At 44.0% G+C, this 20550-nt stretch overlaps 1 protein-coding gene across 3 annotated transcripts; it reads right to left on the bottom strand.

Moving 5' to 3' along the window:
- Window positions 1–133: 133 nt before the first annotated feature.
- Window positions 134–15740, bottom strand: LOC130204599 (voltage-dependent L-type calcium channel subunit beta-4-like). Of its 3 annotated transcripts, none has more exons than XM_056431430.1 (13): window positions 15255–15740; window positions 12449–12619; window positions 12228–12350; window positions 12006–12133; window positions 8726–8802; window positions 8273–8292; window positions 6940–7020; window positions 5805–5863; window positions 5547–5656; window positions 5286–5437; window positions 4684–4779; window positions 4340–4513; window positions 134–2871 (listed from the first exon to the last, which is right to left on the bottom strand). In XM_056431430.1, exons 1-13 carry the CDS (start codon window positions 15297–15299, stop codon window positions 2611–2613), a joined length of 1497 nt encoding a protein of 498 aa, XP_056287405.1. In that variant the 5' UTR covers window positions 15300–15740; the 3' UTR covers window positions 134–2610. The 3 variants fall into 3 exon arrangements, with proteins under 3 accessions (XP_056287405.1, XP_056287403.1, XP_056287406.1); XM_056431428.1 differs by having other exon boundaries at window positions 134–2874; XM_056431431.1 differs by lacking the exon at window positions 8726–8802 and having other exon boundaries at window positions 134–2874; window positions 8273–8291.
- Between the last annotated feature and the right edge of the window lie 4810 nt (window positions 15741–20550).

A 20550-nucleotide genomic window follows, 5' to 3' on the forward strand; every position in this document is an offset into this window, starting at 1 on the left:
CCGCAGCGTAACAGAAAAAGAAAAAGAAGAAGTTTCCTTTCCTGCTAGCAGCCCTAGTTATTCATTTGGATATATATGTATACTTTCTATAGATCTCAAGACAAAAATCACAAAAACAAATCACAACATCTCGTCATATTTAAGGGAAGCATCCTGCTTCCAGCTGTGTATTTATTGATCTTCTGGGAATACGATTCTGACAACACGTGGTCTCAGACCAGAGAGCCGATCAGGTGATCATAAAAGTACATTTCCCTGGCAGTGTGTTTTTGTTGTGTCTTTAATGGCTCAGGATGGAACAAAAGGAAGGAACAAAACAATTGATTGACTACACTGTCAAATTAATTCAAAATCCATTTTGAGTTCTTTTCTATCATTTATTGTCCTTATTTTTGAGAGGATCATCCAGTAAAAACAGCCTCAGCCTTCTGGACTGATGAAAATAATTGTTCATATATATATAAATATACATATATATATAAATATATATGTATATATATATAAATATAAATATATATATACATATATATATATTTATATGTATATATACAAAGACACACTGCCGGAGGAACAGATGAATCAGATCACACGCTTTACTCGGTTTCCATCTTTCCGGAAGGAACTCCCCATTTAAAAATCGAAAAAGCATCCGAAAGATGAAAAAAAAAAAACCTTATTGATTTGTCTCCACGAGACAAACTCTTGAGATAACTCACGTTCTCGTGGCTTTTTTTCTTCTTCTTCTCTTCTCGTGATGACTATATGTGTGTCCCCGCTAAGAAAAGCTAGTGGCTCGCTCCCCAAAAAAAGGGGAAGACGGACGACGACGTGTACGGAAGGAAGACCTTTGACAAGACTAAATAAGCAAATGCTCTTCATCGTTTTAACTCTCAGCGTGAAGCCTGTGTCAAGGCTCCGTCTGCTTCTCTGGAGATAAAACCAGTGAATCTGTATCGCCAAGACAATTTGATATCTTAAAGTAATAAGATATGTACAGTGTATTATGAGGATGACGACAAGTCTTAAAAACTCTCTGCTTTCTTTTAAAGTACCGTGAGGGAAACTCTTTTAATCCTGAAGGAACATTTTTGAGAGGGCTGTTTGACATTTCTTCACATAATCCAGAATTTGACGATTGAGTCATGCAATCCACTGACAATCTGTCATTTTCATAATGATAGAAACCAAAACTTCAAGTTGCCTGTTTCAGTGTATTGAGTTACAAGATACCTGCAGATACCATTATTCTGTAAATTTGGGCCATCTTTTTCTTGCCTTTTTTCATTTTTTTTTTGGAGAGATGTGCCCTTTACTTCTACAAACATCAACTTGCTTACAGTAGGAATCTATTCAACGTTTGGAGGGAGCATGCTCTGCAGTCAGGACAACATGCCAGCTACACAGAGAATGAACACGATGCAACCGATCCCGCCATGTCACATATTTAATGCTTTAATCCCCCGAAAAACCACAGGGAGGAACTTCAATGGCTACGAACCCATCGCATGACTTCACCGCCATCTGCAACTCAGTTTAAACGCTTCCCATTCCGATGCTAATAAATGCAAAAAAACGACCTTCGGTTTCAGCGGCAGGTGCTCTTTTTTCGGTCGATCAAACGCCGAAACATAACATGACGGCATCTCAAGTCCTATTTTGCTCTCGTCTTCTCGCTCATCCTCCCGGACTGCCTCAGCTACCGCCGTCTCTAAACTGTCCGAGTGCGAAGCCGTTTGACCACAGAAGCCGCGGTTGCCCTTCTCCCGGCGGCGGCGTGACCGGGATCTGATCCCGCCGCCGCCGCCGGGATCGGCGAGGCATCCCCAAAAATGAAATCCTAAAGCTACGCTACAGAAAAGCTGGCCTCGCTCAAAAGTGATTTTTTTTTTCTCCGAATAGCAAAATAGTTTGGGAATGTGAAGCACCAGTTTTCAAAAAACCAGCAGTCAGATATTATCTAGGCAACCCCCCCCACCACCCCAACACGAAACCCACCAGGGACGCCGTTCCACACAAGCACGTGATTTAGAAAATTGGACCTCTGTATCTACACCACATTAGAAGAGAATCCAGAACGCTAGGTACAAAATATCAAGGAAGTGGATGCGGAGGTTGGTCATCTAACAGCATGCAGTAAGCTAAATGGAGAGAGGGTTTATTTATACACGGCCCGGGGGGAGGAGAAGAGAGAGAGGGGGGGGGGCAGCGGCCTTCAGCAGTCTGTGTGCAGCGGACTCAACCACCGAGCTGGTGCGACGTCCGGACGCCGTCGCCAATTGACCGCCATCCATGAGGGGCGAGCACAATCTGCTGCACGTCTGCTGAGCTATATATCCCCCCCTCCCCCCCCGAACAGGGATTCGTTATAACGTCGGCCGCTTGACTACTCAGGGCTGTTGATTGACGGAGGTCGCCCCCCTCCCCCATCCCTCCCGCCAGCAGCTTGATTTAAAAAAATAATAAAAAATAAACACCTGAACGTGATTTTCGTTGGACTTCTACAAAATGAACGCATACCGAAAGAAAGAAAAAGAAGAACAAAAAAGTACAATTTGGGACCGTCTTGGCTCGGTTGCAGCGTTTATTTGGGAATCGGGGCCAGAAGTGGGCTCAGAGCCGGTGCCGGGAGTCATGGCTGTAGCTGCCCGGTGAACTGCGGTTGCGATGTGGCTTGTATGCATCCTGATAGGGGTCCTGGTAGTCCTGGTAGGGGTCCTGCTGCTCTCGGCTGTGCTGCGAGCCGGACGACATGCGGTTGCGTCCCTTGTGCGCCCGCTCGTTGTGGTAGTTCTCGTCGGTCGTCATCAGGTTGCGCCGCTCGTTCGGGGTGGAGTGGTCCCCCGTGTGGTTGCTCTGTCGCATCCTTTGGCTCTGCTGGAAGCACGTGAACAGAAATGAAGAAAAAAAGATTGAACAGAAGAGTTCCTGTTGCCCCGCGTTTCCTCACCTTCACCCGCTCCTCACACATCGCACACATACACAGCAAAACAAGCACAAACTAGAATGGGCACTCGGTAGAGCGCATACCTTCGCATATCACAAGATTGGGCATTGAATTATGAACATTTTGGCATTAGTTGCATGCCAATTAGACAAAAATGTATCGTGCTTTGGTAAAAAAAAGATGTTGACCTTTCCATGACCTTGACCTTGACCTTTGACCCGATTGATCCCAAAATCTAATCAAATGGTCCCTGGATAATAACCAATCATCCCACCAAATTCCATGTGATTCAAGAAGATTTGACCTGTTCATGACCTTTGACCTTGACCTTTGACCCGATCGATCCCAAAATCTAATCAACTGGTCCCCGGATAATAAACAATCATCCCACCAAATTTCATGCGATTCGGTTCAATACTTTTTGAGTTCTGCGAAAGATTTTGACCTGTTCATGACCTTTGACCTTGACCTTTGACCCGATCGATCCTAAAATCTAATCAACTGGTCCCCGGATAATAAACAATCATCCCACCAAATTTCATGCGATTCGGTTCAATACTTTTTGAGTTTTGCGAATAACACGCATACAAATAAATAAATAAATAAACTAGAATGGGCACTCGGTAGAGCGCATACCTTCGCATATCACAAGATTGGGCATTGAATTATGAACATTTTGGCATTAGTTGCATGCCAATTGGACAAAAATGTATCGTGCTATGGTAAAAAAAAGAGTTTGACCTTTCCATGACCTTGACCTTGACCTTTGACCCGATTGATCCCAAAATCTAATCAAATGGTCCCCGAATAATAACCAATCATCCCACCAAATTTCATGTGATTCAAGAACATTTTGACCTGTTCATGACCTTTGACCTTGACCTTTGACCCGATCGATCCCAAAATCTAGTCAACTGGTCCCCGGATAATAAACAATCATCCCACCAAATTTCATGCGATTCGGTTCAATACTTTTGAGTTCTGCGAAAGATTTTGACCTGTTCATGACCTTTGACCTTTGACCCGATCGATCCCAAAATCTAATCAACTGGTCCCCGGATAATAAACAATCATCCCACCAAATTTCATGCGATTCGGTTAAATACTTTTTGAGTTCTGCGAAAGATTTTGACCTGTTCATGACCTTTGACCTTTGACCTTTGACCCGATCGATCCCAAAATCTAATCAACTGGTCCCCGGATAATAAACAATCATCCCACCAAATTTCATGCGATTCGGTTCAATACTTTTTGAGATTTGCGAATAACACGCATACAAATAAATAAATAAATACACGGCGATCAAAACATAACCTTCCGGCATTTTCAATGCGAAGGTAATAATGGCGCACACGGTCCCATAGGGGGAGCCCTACGGGACTAGCGGGCGTGTACCTGCAGGCCAGAGATGGTGGTGGGGTAGGGCGTGAGGGTGGTGGGGCCCAGCAGGGGGTTCAGGGGCGTCGCCATGGAGGTGTGGGTCGCCTTCCAGTAGGCCTCGAGGTATTCGGCGAGATGCTCGCAGGCGTCCTCCAGCTGGTTCTCGTCCAGGATGATGTCGAACATTTCCTGCGAGCAGCAGACGGTCAGAGGGAGGGCGGCGGCGACATTGTGGGCAATGAGTACAAATAATTGAAAAGGACAGTGAGAGGAAAACTGTCGATGCATTTGGAACATCCCAAACACAGAAGAAGAAGCAGGAGGTCTAACAATAGGCCAGTACAGAAGAATCCGCTTACTGGGGGACACTGGGCCAGCTTGTCGGCTGCCACCAGCTGGACGTTCAGGTGTTTGCTCTGGGTCTTCCCTCTGGACTTCACCAGCCTCTGCAGGACCTGCGTGGCGGGAAAAGGACACGGTGTCAATCAAACGTTGGAGACGCGTCGTCACTGATCCGGAGTAGCGAGGTTCTCTTGCGAGACAAATACTCCGGAGCCCCGGTGGACAGAGGAGGAAGTGCAGCGGACGAACTCTGCCATGCAAAGAGGCCTCGGTGCCGATCGGTGCCTCCTTCAGTGGCTTTGAAGAACAAGGTGGCGTGCTGGTTCTGGCGGGGGCGTTGCGGGTCGGTGCTGAGCCGCTGCCCCAGTGGAGGGTCAATAAATCCACCCGACATGTCTAGGTGTTCTCGCTGTTTGTCTCCACCGACTGAATCACTCTGTAGGACAGTCGCTGTGGAGATTATTATCATGTTTATATTTTCTTAAGCTGTATTTAGTCCACTGAATAACCTGGTGCGAGGTGAATAAAACCAGCTGTTCGCTTGGTATTTCCCACCGACACCCAATCTCAGGTGAAGCGGCCGCTGGGTTAGTGGAACTGTGCTCCCCACACTCGGTACCTTTGGCGAGGAGACTTTCACGTGGACTATTATGGGGGCCAGGGAGGTCTTGAGGAGCTGCGCCGGGTGGTTGATGGTGTCAGCGTCCAGCACCACCAGCTGCAGGGATCGGGCCAACTCGAAGATCCTCTCGATTTCACTCTGCACCTCAGCTGATGAGACAAATACACAATCGTTTTTTAAAACGTTCGCCATGTAAACAAGGTAAATAAAACAGACTGAAGTGAGAATGAACAGAGCGCGGGGGGGAAGGTGTCTTACCTAAGCTGGAGCGAGTGTTGGATCTTTCAATGATGGCCCTTTTACTGGGGTTGTTGAGAACGGACCTCTTGGCTAAGGATATATCTGCCGTGACTCGTGTGATAGATATCCTGTGAAGAAAGGAGGGAAAGAAAAAAATGTCATTAAACCGAAAAAGGTGGATTTATTAGGATGAATTAGAAAGATTATCAGTGGTGTGCAGAGAAAATCTACAAAATAAAAGCACAATTGGCCAACTTTTGGTCACATTGGTCTTACCTGCCGTCGAATCTGTGTTTGAGGAAGTCGAACAGTGCTTTCTGCATCATGTCTGTGACCTGCGGACAAAACAAGTCGCTATTGTCATTTCTCCGGTGACCGGGTTGTTTTAGGGAATATGGAATATGTTACAGTCTATGACTTAATCAGAAATGTCATCATGATTTTTGTTGACATTTTATGTTTCAATTGGATTTTGTGGCATATTGTTGTTTGTCTTTAATTGATTGTTTTTTTCGCTGCATATCTTGACTTTAAAAAAAGAAGTTGATTGAGGTTAAATTAAAAAAAAATACTTGGCAGCGGTCCCAGCCTTCACATATATTCCAGGATGCGTTTCTCATCGCCCTTTACCAGTTATTTTAAGGTAGAGTAAAAAAGTCTGATGGGGAAAAAAACCTAAAAATTTACAAATATATATATATTATTATATATTAATTCTGAATTGAAAGTCAAATTAAAAGCATTTACATAAAAATGCTTATCCAATGTACTTATTATTGTGATTTTTAATTAAATTACCAGAAAGCAGTGAACAATATTGAAACATGTATTTATTAACAATAAATCACGTGGGTTTCTGTAGCTCTATGGAGCATTTCAACGACTTCCAGCTCATTGTTCTGGTTTTTACGAGCCACAACATTTTCAGTTTTGACATTTAGTAGAAACTCCTCTTCCAGAGTCCAAATCTGACCAGCCTGCATTATTTATCTAACCCTCCTTTAATTAATAGCGCATCATCATCATCATCATCATCTGTGTTCCCCGTGACAACTAAAGCACTGGGGAGTGTTCTTCATATTTTGTGCATTCCTTGTAAACAACAGGTTCATAAACAGCAGTTGGAAGCATTAAAAAGCCCGAATCGGCCCATCACGCAGCATATTTCCAACATAACCTCTCCGTGTCCTCATTTGTCTGGCTGCAATCTGGATGTTACGTGGGCGCCGACACACACTCGCAATCAACCGCGTCAACGGCGAGCTATTCTGGGGGACTCGGGGAAAAGACGCACGGGACTCGTCTCCGTTCAGTAATCTCGTCCTTTTTCACATTTAATATGTTCGGTGAATCATCGCTACATTTGGTGTGTGAACAAAAAGGTACCGGACTTTGGGGATTGGCGGCTCACCTCGTAACCCTTCAGCGAGGGCCCCACCAGCACCACGGGCCTCATGGAGGGGACCACATCGTACGGGGGCAAGTGCTCCGTCTGGTGACACAAGCGCATCGCGGTCAGCGGATTCATCCGACGGCGAGACAATAGACCTGAATAACTTTATTGTTTCACATTCAGAGCAGGCCGAGTCAGCTGACCGTGGATTGCCGGCGTTTAGCAAATTATATTCTAAAAACGACAAAATGTAATAAAAAAACGAAATGGAAATATGTTGATGCAATTTGTTCTTGCGGAAATGACAGAATATTTACTTCGGATAACAAAGCACATTATTATAGTCTATATTATATTAGATTCTTCATAAACAGATTGTTATATTTATATAAAACATTTTTTTTTATTCAATTTGACAGAACAGTACATTTGTATCATTTACTGAATGGATGAATGAATGGAGGCTACTCTGACCAGCCAGACCACGATCTCCATAACAAGTAGCACTGCGACACCATGCCACATAGTAAAATGTTATTTTTCAGAATTTTTTTCTTTGGACACTTGAATTTTCAGTCTAAATCTGTCAATTCAAACCACATGAATTCAAAATCATACTCAATGTATACTATTTATTGAAAATTGTCTGGTAGTTCAGGTTCAATATTCAGTCATTTGCTTTCATTATTTTTATTGTGGCTTCAGGTGTCATGATGAATGTCTATTTTCTAATTTTCTGAGACAGTCCTGTATATTTGAATGGCTCCTGTTTGTATTTCATAAGGTTTCCTCATATTTCTCGCATGTCTGTGCTGGAAATATGATATGATGTTCAGGTGGAAAAGCTCCATAATCAACACAGCGTACCTCGTTTGCTGGAAGGCGGTTTTATTTAACCTTTGAACCGAGCCCGGCCCCTCCCCCTTTTCCAGTCTTTATACTAAGCTAAGCTGTCTGCATCTTAGCGTTCAGAGAGCGGTATCGATCTTCACCTCCCGCTCTTGCCAAGGAAGTGAACGATCGAATGTCCGACTATTCCTTTAAAGGTGATATACAGAACCTTTGTGTCTGGTTTCCTCGACACTTTGGCTAAAAACCACCAAAACCCCATCAAATTAATTGTAAAATACCTACTGCTTGCCCCAAAACCGGATCAAAGATCAAAAGTATCACTCGGAAAGGAAGTTACAGTTCTAACACTTGGCGCTCCGGTACTTTGGCATCACAGGGACGGCGATGACTCGGCCCTGTGTCCACGAGGTCGTGACTTCCTTCCTGTCATTTGATGATGTCAGAACCGAGTGGATGTAAATGAGTGGGGGGGGGGGGGTGTTTACCGTCACCAACTTACCACTTTCTGTTTCTGCTTTCCTGTAGGAGGGGAGAGAAGACCGTCGTCAGTAGCTGCCGCCAGAGGGGGCGTCGCCATAATATCTCAGAAAGGAAACTTCTCATCATGCGTCTTAACAAAAGGCAAGCTAACAGGGATCACCGGCATGGTCCACACACACACAAGAGCATTCCTGTTGTCCTAAGATTATATTCACAAAGTCGCACGAGGGCAGGGGGAGCTCATTGTCTTGTCGTTGGGTTCACACTGTGGTTAGTCCATGAACGCCTGCAGTCCTCAACTGGAGGAAGAGGAGGATCATGGGAAAATGTACCAACAACTCTACGCAGTGAACTTATGCTCTATGCACACGGGACGGGTTTAGAGTCTCGTTCGCTTGACGGCGTTGCGGTTCAGGAAGCTCGGCTCTAAGCTGGCTACTAACGGCCCTCTCCCCCTGGCCGATGTCCTCACCTGCCGAGGATATAAGGGGCCGGATAGAGGCCGAGCCCTCGTCCTCTACACTGGAAGAAGAGTTCCCTCCAAACTTACTGGAAAAGACAAGAGGGGATAAAGAAAGACAGAAACACAGCGTGGTATTAATGTGGGCTTAAACGGAAACTGCAAATCAGAACAGAAAAGTATTGAAACATATATATATATATGTATATATTTATATATATATATATATTTATATATATTTATATATATAGTGTTGCAGGGTTTATTAAATCACTAAAAGTAAGAAAAAAACTAGGGCTGTGAAACGATTAAAATTTTTAATCGGGTTAATCACAGGTTTTTGTGGATTAATCATGATTAATCACATATTACCGATATTCTCGGTATATTTTGTGAGAACATAGAGATTTATGACAAAAGACGGATATATACATTTATACATTCTTCTATACAATGGTGCTGCAACTCAGCAGTTATTTAGCAGTTTTCTTCCATATGGAACATTAATACATCTTCATCCTAAACAGAATGTTTAACCCTCCTGTTACCTTTCGGGTCAATTTGACCCCATTCAATGTTTAATGTCGGTGTTCTTTGGGGTCAATTTGACCCCAGGCTGTTTTTCACTGTGTCAAACTTATAAGAAATATCAACTTTTTTATATATGTAATGGGCTATTTAGGTAGTCAACAAACAAACATAAAGTACCTCACACTTAAACTTGGGAAACAATATTAATTCTAATAATTTTCTGGAGGTTTTAATTGCTGGGGTCAAATTGACCCCGAGGGTAAAATATGTTAGTAAATGTAAAGGTAACAGGAGGGTTAACCTCTTCCACTCCACTGAGGATGCCGGCGTCCTTAAGACCCTCCCTTCCCTTTAAACGGCTTGCCCACGCAGACCACGTCAATAAACATGGGCATGTTTGGTATCCCAGCATTCAACATATCCTCATCTTTGCAAAGAACATATACATTTTCTTTTATTTCGTAATAATTTTTCACAAGAGGAGCCCTAACACACAATGTCTAAAGTCGCGATCAATGCAGCAAGTCGGGTCTTGCAACATTTCGACGGAGAAAACGTACAGAATACACTTTCTAAGTAGATGTATTAGCGGAGGTATTAGCAGAAGTACTAGCGGAAGTTAGCAAAGAGCTAGCGGAATCAGAAAAGGTAACAAGTTTTACAAAAACACTTTTTTTTTGGTGTGCTGTGTCTTCCCTGACCGTAACGTGTTGAAGCCAGGAGACCGCGCTGTCTTTGCCCGGGCCATGAACACGGTGATTTGCTCCGTTTTTGTTTGACTACATTTTATGAGTAACAGTTAGGGGGGTGCTAGTGACTTTTCATGCGCGAAGACCGCGATCGACATATTGAGCACCCCTGCATTAAAACATTGGTGCAAGTGACTTTTTTTCGTCCCGACGTGCGCACACACGCCGGCATCCGAGCTCTGCGGCACGCGAGACGGGGATCGGAGTCGTGTTAACGTGACACGTAGAGACAGAATGACATGCTGCTGGTTCGAGACGACCAACAACAGACGGATTGGAAGCTAATTCTGCGCATGCGTTAAATGCGTAAAAAAACAAAACGAAGTTAAACCTGTAATTTAATTAACTGAGTTAACGCGTTATTTTTCACAGCACTAAAAAAAACACATTAAATATAAGCTATCAACTGCAAAATGTTCACGTCTAATTCAATGTAATTACAATTTTTTCCACTTTAAGGTTTATACACACATGCAGCCCATCAATCCACCGATGTCAGCAGTCCACGGGCATAACAGTGCCGTGATATATACTCAAGGTAATGCTGACTCAACATATATTATTAGTTAAGGAGTTTTCATGAGACCTGGGTCGCCTTTACACAGGATGAGAAAATGTGAGCAGCATGCGGTGAAAAGGCCGAATGTGCGTATGGCTGAGTTCCATACAGAAGTTGGAGGGTCTGAAATTCACAGCTGACCAAAATCCAGAGGTTAACATTACGATGAAGTGTGCCCCCCCCATGCAGCTGTGTTCTCAAGCAGACAAAACACCTCGACCCGAGGGGGGGGGGCGGGGCCTGGATCTTTGAGTACAACATTTGTAATCAATACCATGTGCATCAGCCGTGGGTTCATTCACTCAACAGGATCATTTCACACTTCAAGACGATTATTTATTCATGGAGCGCTTCTCAAGGTACTCAAAGACGCTTTACGTGACATGTAACGTCAGTAAAGTGCAGAATCGAGTCTGTTTTGTTTCCCGCTCTTTTGCATTCACCGTTTCTCTGAACTCCAAATTTGACCCGAAAGTGGCCTTTTTCCATTCATCTATCTTTTGGGGGAATTTCAGACTTTTCCAACACCCGGGGAAGGCAGCATCGCTCTCGCACGGGGCCGCTGCGGCGGCGTCCCGGCTAACGGGGTTCAAACGCCGGAGCCCTCCAGTCCATCAGCATTAAACTCAACAACCAGGCTTCAGGGAGTGAGTTACTGTCCAGAACCTTCCACACACACATCACACACTCGCATATGCACAGCTATTAATGCTGTTACTCGTGGTCACGGAGTAGATGGTGGTGAGTCAGAGGAGTAGAATTGAAAATAAATTGAGCTTTACAGAGAGCGTGGTACCTTTAACCACAGATCTGTGCTCCCGTATGGGATGATGTGTGTGGAAAGACGGCAACATCAAACACTCTGGAGGCTCTATTCAACGGCACGGAGCCTCCGTGGTGTTCGATCCGCATCAAAATCTACACTAATCAGAAATTAATAATTGGGGTGTTGTAAAAAAAACTTTTGTCAATTAAATCCTGAAGTCCAAAAGGCTTTTTTTTTTGACGGTCTCACAGTTTGTTTTTGTGTATTTAACTAAAAACGGTCTCACGAAATCTCAAATAATCAATAACTTCAACTGCGGAACCTGAACGCCACTTCAATGGCCGCCATAAACCGACCAATGAGAGGCACGCTTGCCTATTTTCTAATATTCACGCGATGATTGAGACACAAAGCGATGGTGAACGTGTGGAGACAAAAAAGCTGCTGCGTTGAGATGGAAACCACGGCGACGAAAGGAATGGAGGGTCATCGGGGGTCGGGTTCAGTCAGCGAGTCGGGGGGGGGGTCTATTTCCATTTTCCTTCCATTTCTTAAGTATATTTGATCGTTTGTTGCACCACATTATTAGAAAACTAAATAATGCACGGCAATTACCTCCAATGGGAATGTCTGGTGTTCACATTAACTGTCGTGGGACCACATGGGAGACGTTCTTCTGTTTCTTACCCTTGAACGCGTCCTCTCTTTTGCTCCTGCTGGAGCCGGATGTTCTCGAGCTTCAGAGGGCTGGGGATGAAGCCGATCTCACAGCCCTCTTTCACTAACCGGCCGATCCACCAGTCGTTGTTGAACTTCTGAACGCACAAAAGAGCAGGAACAAGAAAAATAAAACACACTCACGCAGCGGGGGTCGGGGTTCATATTTGATCTTTTAAAGTACACTTGTACCTCTTTTATGTGGAGGAAATCCTTGGAGTCGAAGGAGATGGCGGTGGCTGGCACTGGAACATCCTCATCCAGGGCGCCACAGTAGCTGACGTTGGTCCTCACGGCGAATGCCACCGGTTTAGTCTGCCGGAGGGAAACACAGTCAGTGGGAAGGAACACGCGGATGGAGCCGACCTCGGCATATCTATCAGCCACCGGGCAACGAGTCCCAGTTCGGCCACCTTGGCTCTCTCCAGTTGGGCGGTGGCCTGCTGCTCCCTCTCCTGGCAGCTCTGTCCCGGTCCTTGGCTCTGGCTTGGGCTCTGGCTCGGGACCTGAGCCGGCACCTCCCGCTCCTCCTCCAGAGAGACATCTGAGTCTGATGGTCTGCTAGTGTATGAATCAGCTGAGCCCTGAGAACAGTGAGCACACATGGCGTGGTTACTGGAGGTGTCCAGCCGGGATGCAAAGCTCTGCTCCCAATAGTGAGACGCCGGTACGACCCGAACTGTGTGTGTGAAAAGACGAAAGCTCGGAGGTTATAAAAAGGAGGACGTGCGGTCGCTTCATCCCTGAACGGCGAAAGCACAATGAAGTCCACTTGAGAAGAAAACAGGCTTCTTTATGGGACACTTGGCTGTCTGAGGTTTGAGGTGTGCTCGGAACTGCGAATGAAATGGATGATGCAGAAGAGAGCCGAGTGCCAGCGGCTTCTCAGACAAAGAGTCTCCGATCCCGCGCAGTCGGCAGTTTCGTGAGATCTCACGCATCCAGACGATCCCGGACAGATACGACTCCGACTCGCTGACGTTTGACTTTTTCTTCCGGGCGACGCGCCTCGGACTCACTTCAGAAACACGCCCTCGTACAGAAATCGCAAAGACGATTAATATGGGAGACTATCCCCAGCGGGGAAAGGGAAGAAAAGGGATGAGGAAAGATAAAAGATTTTTTTTTTAAATGTTTAAAGTCACGATTATGAGATGGAACTCAAAATTGTAAAATAGTAAAGCGACGTTTTGCCATATTACAATTCCTGACTTAAAGTCATGTTTTTTTCTTCTATTTCATGCGTTTCGTTGTTTTAATTTTCTATTCTGGGTGCTTTGAACCAAAGCATATGAAGAGTGATGCGCTTGAGATCAACCCCGTGGCGAGACCTTTTATTCCCACGCCTTTAATTCATACAGACCTGCCTATTTTAATTGGGGCTTTACTTTTGGGAGAATGTCACCAACAACAGTACAACAACGACGCCACGTTCACGTACACCGACATCCACCGCTTCAAATGCCAGAAAGTTGGATTCTTTAAGTCAATATATGAATATATTGGAATGACTTGAGCTATTTTCAAGATACTTTGAGGACATTGTAAAACTAAACGAGGACAAAAGTACATGTGTACCGTGTAACTTGACAAATCTGATAGTAAAATAAATCAATGTGAAGCATGAGCAATATTATAGCAGCAGAAACAACCAGACCCAATATGTGTCATAATGATAACTGTATGTGGTGTCTTGTTTAGATATTCTTGTTCCCTGTGTGGGATGTTTTTGTTGTTATCCCTTTAACGCATTGAGTCGTGCTACACTTGCAGTAGTTCATCCTGCCATAATTCCAGTAATGCAACGTTTTTTTTCTCGGGACCGAGAGCTTCATTCTGCTGCGTTGATCTGAACAATCGGCCACTAATGATGATTCAATTAAGGAAGCCCATTAGTCTCAAGCAGATCGATCAATCAAGTCCTCACAGCGAAGCACTTTTCTTTTTCACAAGCTAAGTCCAACTTCAGCACCCTGAAGATTAACCTTAGTGGGTCTTTGTAAAACAGATTACAGAGAGAGAGACTCATCCCTGTGAACAGGTGAAGAGTGAAATGCTTTTTTATCAAAAAGAGACATTCCACCACTGTGGAAACCTGTTGTATAGTGTTTGCCCTGATGATGTCAACGTTATCTAAACTCCAGATTGAATTTTTAACAAAAGGCCTGCATGACAAACAGGAAAAATGTAGATTTTGGAAAGACGTGTGGCTATTTGGCAGGCAGAGCGTGTCAAAGTGAGAAAATGATAGGCCTACTCAGTTGCATTCTGGGAATTGTAGGATCCAATGTGCTTATGGTTTAACCCACACGAGGGACCAGAAGTGAGGACATCTTGGCCACTGCTGCTTCTATCGCCACCCGCCTTTTCATACGCCGCCTCTCGCAGGTCCACGTGAGAGATGCTGCTGGACTACACCGTTTACAGTCCCAAATATAATCCATAAATACAACATGAATACATTCTCAGGAACATTTTGCCTCCATTTTTAGAAACCCTCCGATTCCAAGTCATTCCGAACATCAGTTCGTGCTCCGTGGCATCCGAGCTCCTATCCAATGGAGGAGCTTCAGCATGTGACTCATCGACATCAGAATCCACTTCATGACATCATGATGCCTGCTCCTCCGAGCCTCGGCAGGACCTGTACATCACGCAGTCAGATGACAAAACACGCCGTTGCATTCTATCGTTTTTGGGGGTTTTTTTGGGGGGGGGGTGGTGATAAATGCAGAAATGTGACAAATGAGAATATCTCATTTTTATATGATGGTATAACGGGCCTCGGGGGGGGAGACGGAGGTGATTAACATCTTTCCATCTTTGAATCGCTGCTCGGTGCGTCTCCGAGAGGTAGAGTGAGACGAACACTAAATGGCTCCTCCTGGATCCGGTGGTCTTACGGTCTTACGGAGCGTATATATACAGCACATAAAACACACATCACACGCACGTAGACAAGGAGACATACATGCATAACTGAGTAAATGTCACACGTCAGAAGCCATCTGCCTAATGTGCACCCCCACCCCTTGAAACACACCATCCAACCCCCTTCCAGCCAAGATCACGCTACACTGTACCGTTGGCTAACCCATCAAAGGCCTCTTATATGTGTGTGTGTGTGTGTGTGTGTGTGCACAGCTGAGCTACTTTCATCAATAAACACACGGCGAGAAAGAGCGGCGAAAGCAGATTTGCACATCCGAGAGCACTCACCGCCTCCGAGTCTTCAAATCCATGCAGGTACAAATTGTCATACATGGAGGTTTGATATTCCAACGAGCGCCTCGAGAAGAATGAGGGGGGAAAAAATGAGAGTGGAGGCGAAGGAGGAAGGAGGGGGCACCACAGAGAAAGAAAAAAAAAAAGGATGGACGGGGGGTGATGACGACAATCCCTTCTCGCCACGGCAGAGAAGAAGAATATATAGATTTTTTTTTTAAATAAAAAATCTCCCCTCCCGTTGGATCACGCCTGGTCCACCGGAGGCCCGTCGCTTGATGGATGCAGCTTCTCCCTGATCTCACGGTGCTGCTGGCTGGCTCACATTATAGGATGGAGAGGCTCTCCCTGGAGGTAGCCCAATCCTGGCATTTCATTTCATCAGGCTTCCACACACAAACACGCATACACACACACACACGCACACACACACCTAAACCAGACACACACATATACATATACACAACGAGCGGCTGAGGTGGCGGCGGTAGCAGCGGCGGCGGCAGCAGAGCAGTGGATTCTTCCCCAATATCCGAGCCTGATGACAGAGCTAATGTGCAAGCAGCCGATTGGCTGGCTGGCTGTCCACTCAGCTTGGTTGAGCGCTCTCCTTGATTTTTTTTTTTTTTTGTACGGGGTGGTAGCGGGGATCGGGGGAGGGGGATGGGGGAGTAAAAGAGGGGAGCAGCATCCTCCATTTCCCTGTTAAGGTCATCCTCACTCACCGTGTATATTTATTCTCCGGAGAGAGCAGAACCAACACATTGAACCCGTTTGTGTAGCCGGAGGAAGTCTCATGAAACGATACAGCGCATCCATGTATTGTAAAAAAATTAAAATGATATAATAATAATAAATAATTACAATTAAAATCCACTTTAAAAACAAATCATGAGACATTCGTGGAAAAATCCCCAAAAGTCTCAGACCACTTTGGTCCAGGATTTTAGAAATACCAAATTGCACCTTGTGCACCTGACCTATATGTTTCATTATTCATAGAGTTAACTAAATACTCTATTTATACTGAATATTCTTCATAGTGCTGGGTATCAAACCCTTAGACATGATCGACTATTGAAAACTGGTATCTAACAATAGGTGAGATTCTTGGGCTTGTTTACGCACTTAATAAAATATTTATTTTTTGGAGAATTAACTCATCTGTTTCATCTTTACACTCCTTATATCCAAAATAAATAAAAAGTGAAATCGTATTCATCGTTAACTCAGAGAGGCCGACGGATATCATTCCAGTGTTGAACATTTAACCGTAGATAGTTACAAGTTTAAATATTTACGTAGCTCCTTCCCACGAGGAAATAGTTGTTTACCTTTTGCAAAAGAATATTAAGAAAAGGCTGCATGTTATGGCTGCATGCATGACTAGAATAATTACAATTAAATAATATAATAATCATTTAATAATTAATAATTTGAGCAAAGCACCAGTCGGCCCACAGTTTCTCAAATATGGGGGGAAAGATTTCTTCGTGGGCAGAGTTATGGACAAACATTTGCCCAAAACCTGTCAAAAGTGGCCATTCAAATCTGTTGTAATGTTTAATATGTTTACAAAAACAAAAAATATTCCCACTAAATCTGTTATAAAACCAAGTCGCATACATCATACATATTGCACACTATCTGGCAGCTGAGTGAGGATAATAATATTGCAATTTATCACATAAATAAGTCCAAAATGTAATTTGTTTACGGACACTTATCCATGCCGACCCCTATATTTATACAACCAGGTGAACTCTACGTGACTGAGTCTCCACCCCCGGCCTCTCAGTACCTGTCTGAGGATGAAACTGGTGGAGGTGGTGCTGCCATCGGACCTCTTGAGTCGACTCCTCCTGGAATAAGTCCCTCGATTCACCTGAGAGGGAAATAAAGCAAGATATAAACCGGCGGGGAACCCTTTTTATGGACATGTCTCTTCGTGAACATCTCACACATCTGTGTGTAATATTATAAAACCACATCAAGCTTATACACAATGCCACAGCACACAGAAAACACATGCAAATGTGGCTTTATTATATGTTTTCTTTGCCTCTTTACTTTGCTACCTACCTCGTGACTCTCTCTCTTACTCTCTCTGTCTCTCTCTCTTCCAAAAGTCCAAATATAACCTGCAGAGTTAATCTCCAGGGAGCAGAATTAATTACCTGCCAGTGATTTGCCCCATTTATGTTCAAGTCTCCAGAGATAATGACAATGTCAGTGTGAAAAAAGTAAACCTACTTGCCTGAATGTTGAAAAAAAAAAAACAGGCCATTAATCTAGGCCACCATCTCTCTTTTTGATCTCTCTCAATTCAAGCCAACAGCAAAAAGCCAAGAAGAGATATATGAAGGATGAAGTTGGCTATGAATACCCAGCTATTAATACCATCCTGTAGCCTCATATGATCAATCAAGCTGAGGAAAAATTATGCATCGGAAGATACATTCCCTTCTCTGGAACTAGAAAGACAGGTATTATACACCTGGAAGAACGTTTAAATCCACAAAGAAAACATGTTTAAAATATTCTGGCATATCTTGTTTGAGGTGTGGTACCAACAAGTATTCAATTTAAATAAATTGTCAACTGATGTTTGTCGCTAAAGTTAAGTTGAGGTAAAAACTATTCCAGCGAGATGAAGATAAGATAAAAAGGATTAATAGGACGACACGGTATTCATTTAAAGTGGAATCATGTCTGTTAGAGCTGAAGGACACTTATAGAGTAAAGAAAACTTCTGTGAACATGTAGTAGTCAATAATAAGACTCTCAATCGTTACAAAACTGTAATAAAATATAAGATAAACCTTTATTAGGGAAATGTACGATACAAATATATGTGATACATGTCAAACCCTTCCTTTTACCCTCTTGTTCACTTGACTCTAGAGACAATATCATACGTTAGAAAGAGTCTGCGCCACTATCTCTGCCCTATTTAATACTCTAATAGTTATAACGACTGTTCATTAACATGTTTATCTCTGGAGATAACACGCGCAGCCCTCAGTCATCCTAGTGTGGACAACTTATTAATGCAACTTTTGTTGGTGTTATATAATATCCATACGATGCATATTTCATCATTTAAACAGCTACACGTCACACGTGCCTCTCAATCTTTACAATTACAACGTCACACCAGAAGCAGGACCACTGCACTCCTGTTTTTAAGGTAAAACGGGGTCCAATACGCAGCTCCGTCGGTACCGTACCTGGAAGATGGGCGCTTGGATGCCCTCGCCGATCTTGTTCCGGATGTAGATGTGTCGGGACATTTCGGCCAGAACATCGGTCCAGAGGGCAGGCTCCTCCGGTCCGGTCCAGCGGAGGGGTGTCGGGTTCCGGGCCGCGTGCTCCAGCTTCACGCCACACTGCGGAACGTGTGTGTGTGTGTGTGTGTGTGTGTGTGTGTGTGAGTGTGCGTGCGGTTAGTTCCTGCAGGCGCGCGCTGGGAGGCTGGTCACGCACACTGCTGCGGCTCGAGCCTCTCAGAGACAGATGCGCCGGAGTGATGGACGGAACTATTTTAGAAATTCGGTGGGGGAGGAGAGCCTTAAAGTAGTCACGACTCGGTAATATTTAAGACATTGTGAGGAATTATTATTCTTAAAAATATACTTTATGAGGCGACTCTGGGTCAGTGGTTAGCAGGTCTTCCAATCAGGGGGTCGGCGGTTCAATCCCCGCCCTAGTCGATGTGCCCTTGAGCAAGACACTTAAACCTGAATTGCTCCCCGTGTCTACTCTGTAATAATGTAACATGTAAAGTGTCTTTGAGTACCTTAAAAAGCACTATATACATTATTATTATTTAACTACACGGTTTAATTACACACCTGTAATGTATTGTAGGAATAAAAACGTCCCCAACATGTAATAGGGTAAGATGGTACAGGTCAGACTGCACATACGTTTTGCTGTGACTATGACCTTTTAAAAATCAAAATCAAATAAACCACCTGTGAAATATTTTCATATAAAAATAAATCACAAAAAGGCCAATATTATCACTAATCTTATCATGTTATTATTACCAACATAATAATTACACTTCTTTAATTCATTCATGAAGTCCATATGTATATATATATACACACGTTTTAGATCTTTGTATTATTCTGAAAACATTTAACTGAACCAGGATACTTATTCTTCCCTACATGGACAGTTATTCCTGCGCCACTGGCACACAACGCGTAATAGATCCATCCCCATGCTCAATAGATGCCAAGAAAGTATTTGATCTAAATCCTATTTCCAGTGAGTGGGCGTGGCCAATGCGTTCACTTCATCAGTCGCCAGCACTTCGTTTCAACCCTTTTCTTTTTTAAACTTGTGTTGATGTTGCTAGACTAAATACCAAATCTTCCTTTGGATCTTGGGAACACTTCAGGTGTCTTTATTTTAGTGGCTAATAAAAAATGAGTAACAAGGGTACAAACAACACAGCACGAGAGGACATGCTGTGTTCGCCTTTGCCCAGCAGGGGGCAGCATTGTCCCAGTGAAAGCAACAATCGGAGCAGCTGAGGGTGTTTTGAGGGCCCACTGCTGCTCCTGCATGGGCTGCATTGAGGTCCAGCCTCTGAATGTGGGCACACTTGTCCTTTTTCTTGTTTCCCTTTTGACCCTTCAGGTGGACTAGACTAACCGAGAACATCTCCTCAGGCGAGTCGCTCCATCCATCTCCACCACTTATTCCGTCGCCTGGGGGGGACGTTGAGTGCTTTACATTTGAGCGTCTCTGCACTCACCTGGCTGACGGAGCAGATAGCCTCAAAATATCTTCATAAATATCCATCATGCTTCTGAACCTGTGCATGTGGAGGTCTTGAGGCAGCCTCGTGGTCCAGTGGAGGCATGTGATAGCTGCAAATGTCATGGCAACAGCTCATCAGATACATGGAAATGACCCACCAGAATGGGAGGATTACTCTCTCTCTCTCTCTCTCTCTCTGACAGTCTGCCCACCACTTTGTTTCAAACTGAAGCTAAATGTTATATTCCCAGTGTGGGACATCTGTGTGATTCTATTTACATATAAATAATAATAAATGAGCTTTTTCTTTAGACGTTTCCTCTCCAAACAATCCCAACGTCTGATTTAAACAAATACATTTGTAAAATAAAAACTTTGTTTTTCTGGTTACATGTAAGGACTACTCCATCTTTCACCAGGTGCTTCTATTGCCTCTATTATTCATCAGTGAAGGTCTGCGGCCCACATGAAAAATAGAAACATAATCGCCGTGTACAGAGGAGAAAAACGGTGG

The sequence above is a fragment of the Pseudoliparis swirei genome, chromosome 14, assembly GCF_029220125.1.
Source record: "Pseudoliparis swirei isolate HS2019 ecotype Mariana Trench chromosome 14, NWPU_hadal_v1, whole genome shotgun sequence".
Lineage (NCBI taxonomy): Eukaryota > Metazoa > Chordata > Actinopteri > Perciformes > Liparidae > Pseudoliparis > Pseudoliparis swirei.

Excerpts from the sequence above, each read along its gene's own strand:
- LOC130204599 (XM_056431428.1), bottom strand. The coding sequence starts at position 15,299 with ATGTATGACAATTTGTACCTGCATGGATTTGAAGACTCGGAGGCG. Across the intron at positions 12,620-15,254 it reads GATTTGAAGACTCGGAGGCG|GGCTCAGCTGATTCATACAC; the intron begins GTGAGTGCTCTC and ends CACTGTTCTCAG. Across the intron at positions 2,875-4,339 it reads CCACCATCTCTGGCCTGCAG|CAGAGCCAAAGGATGCGACA; the intron begins GTACACGCCCGC and ends ACGTGCTTCCAG.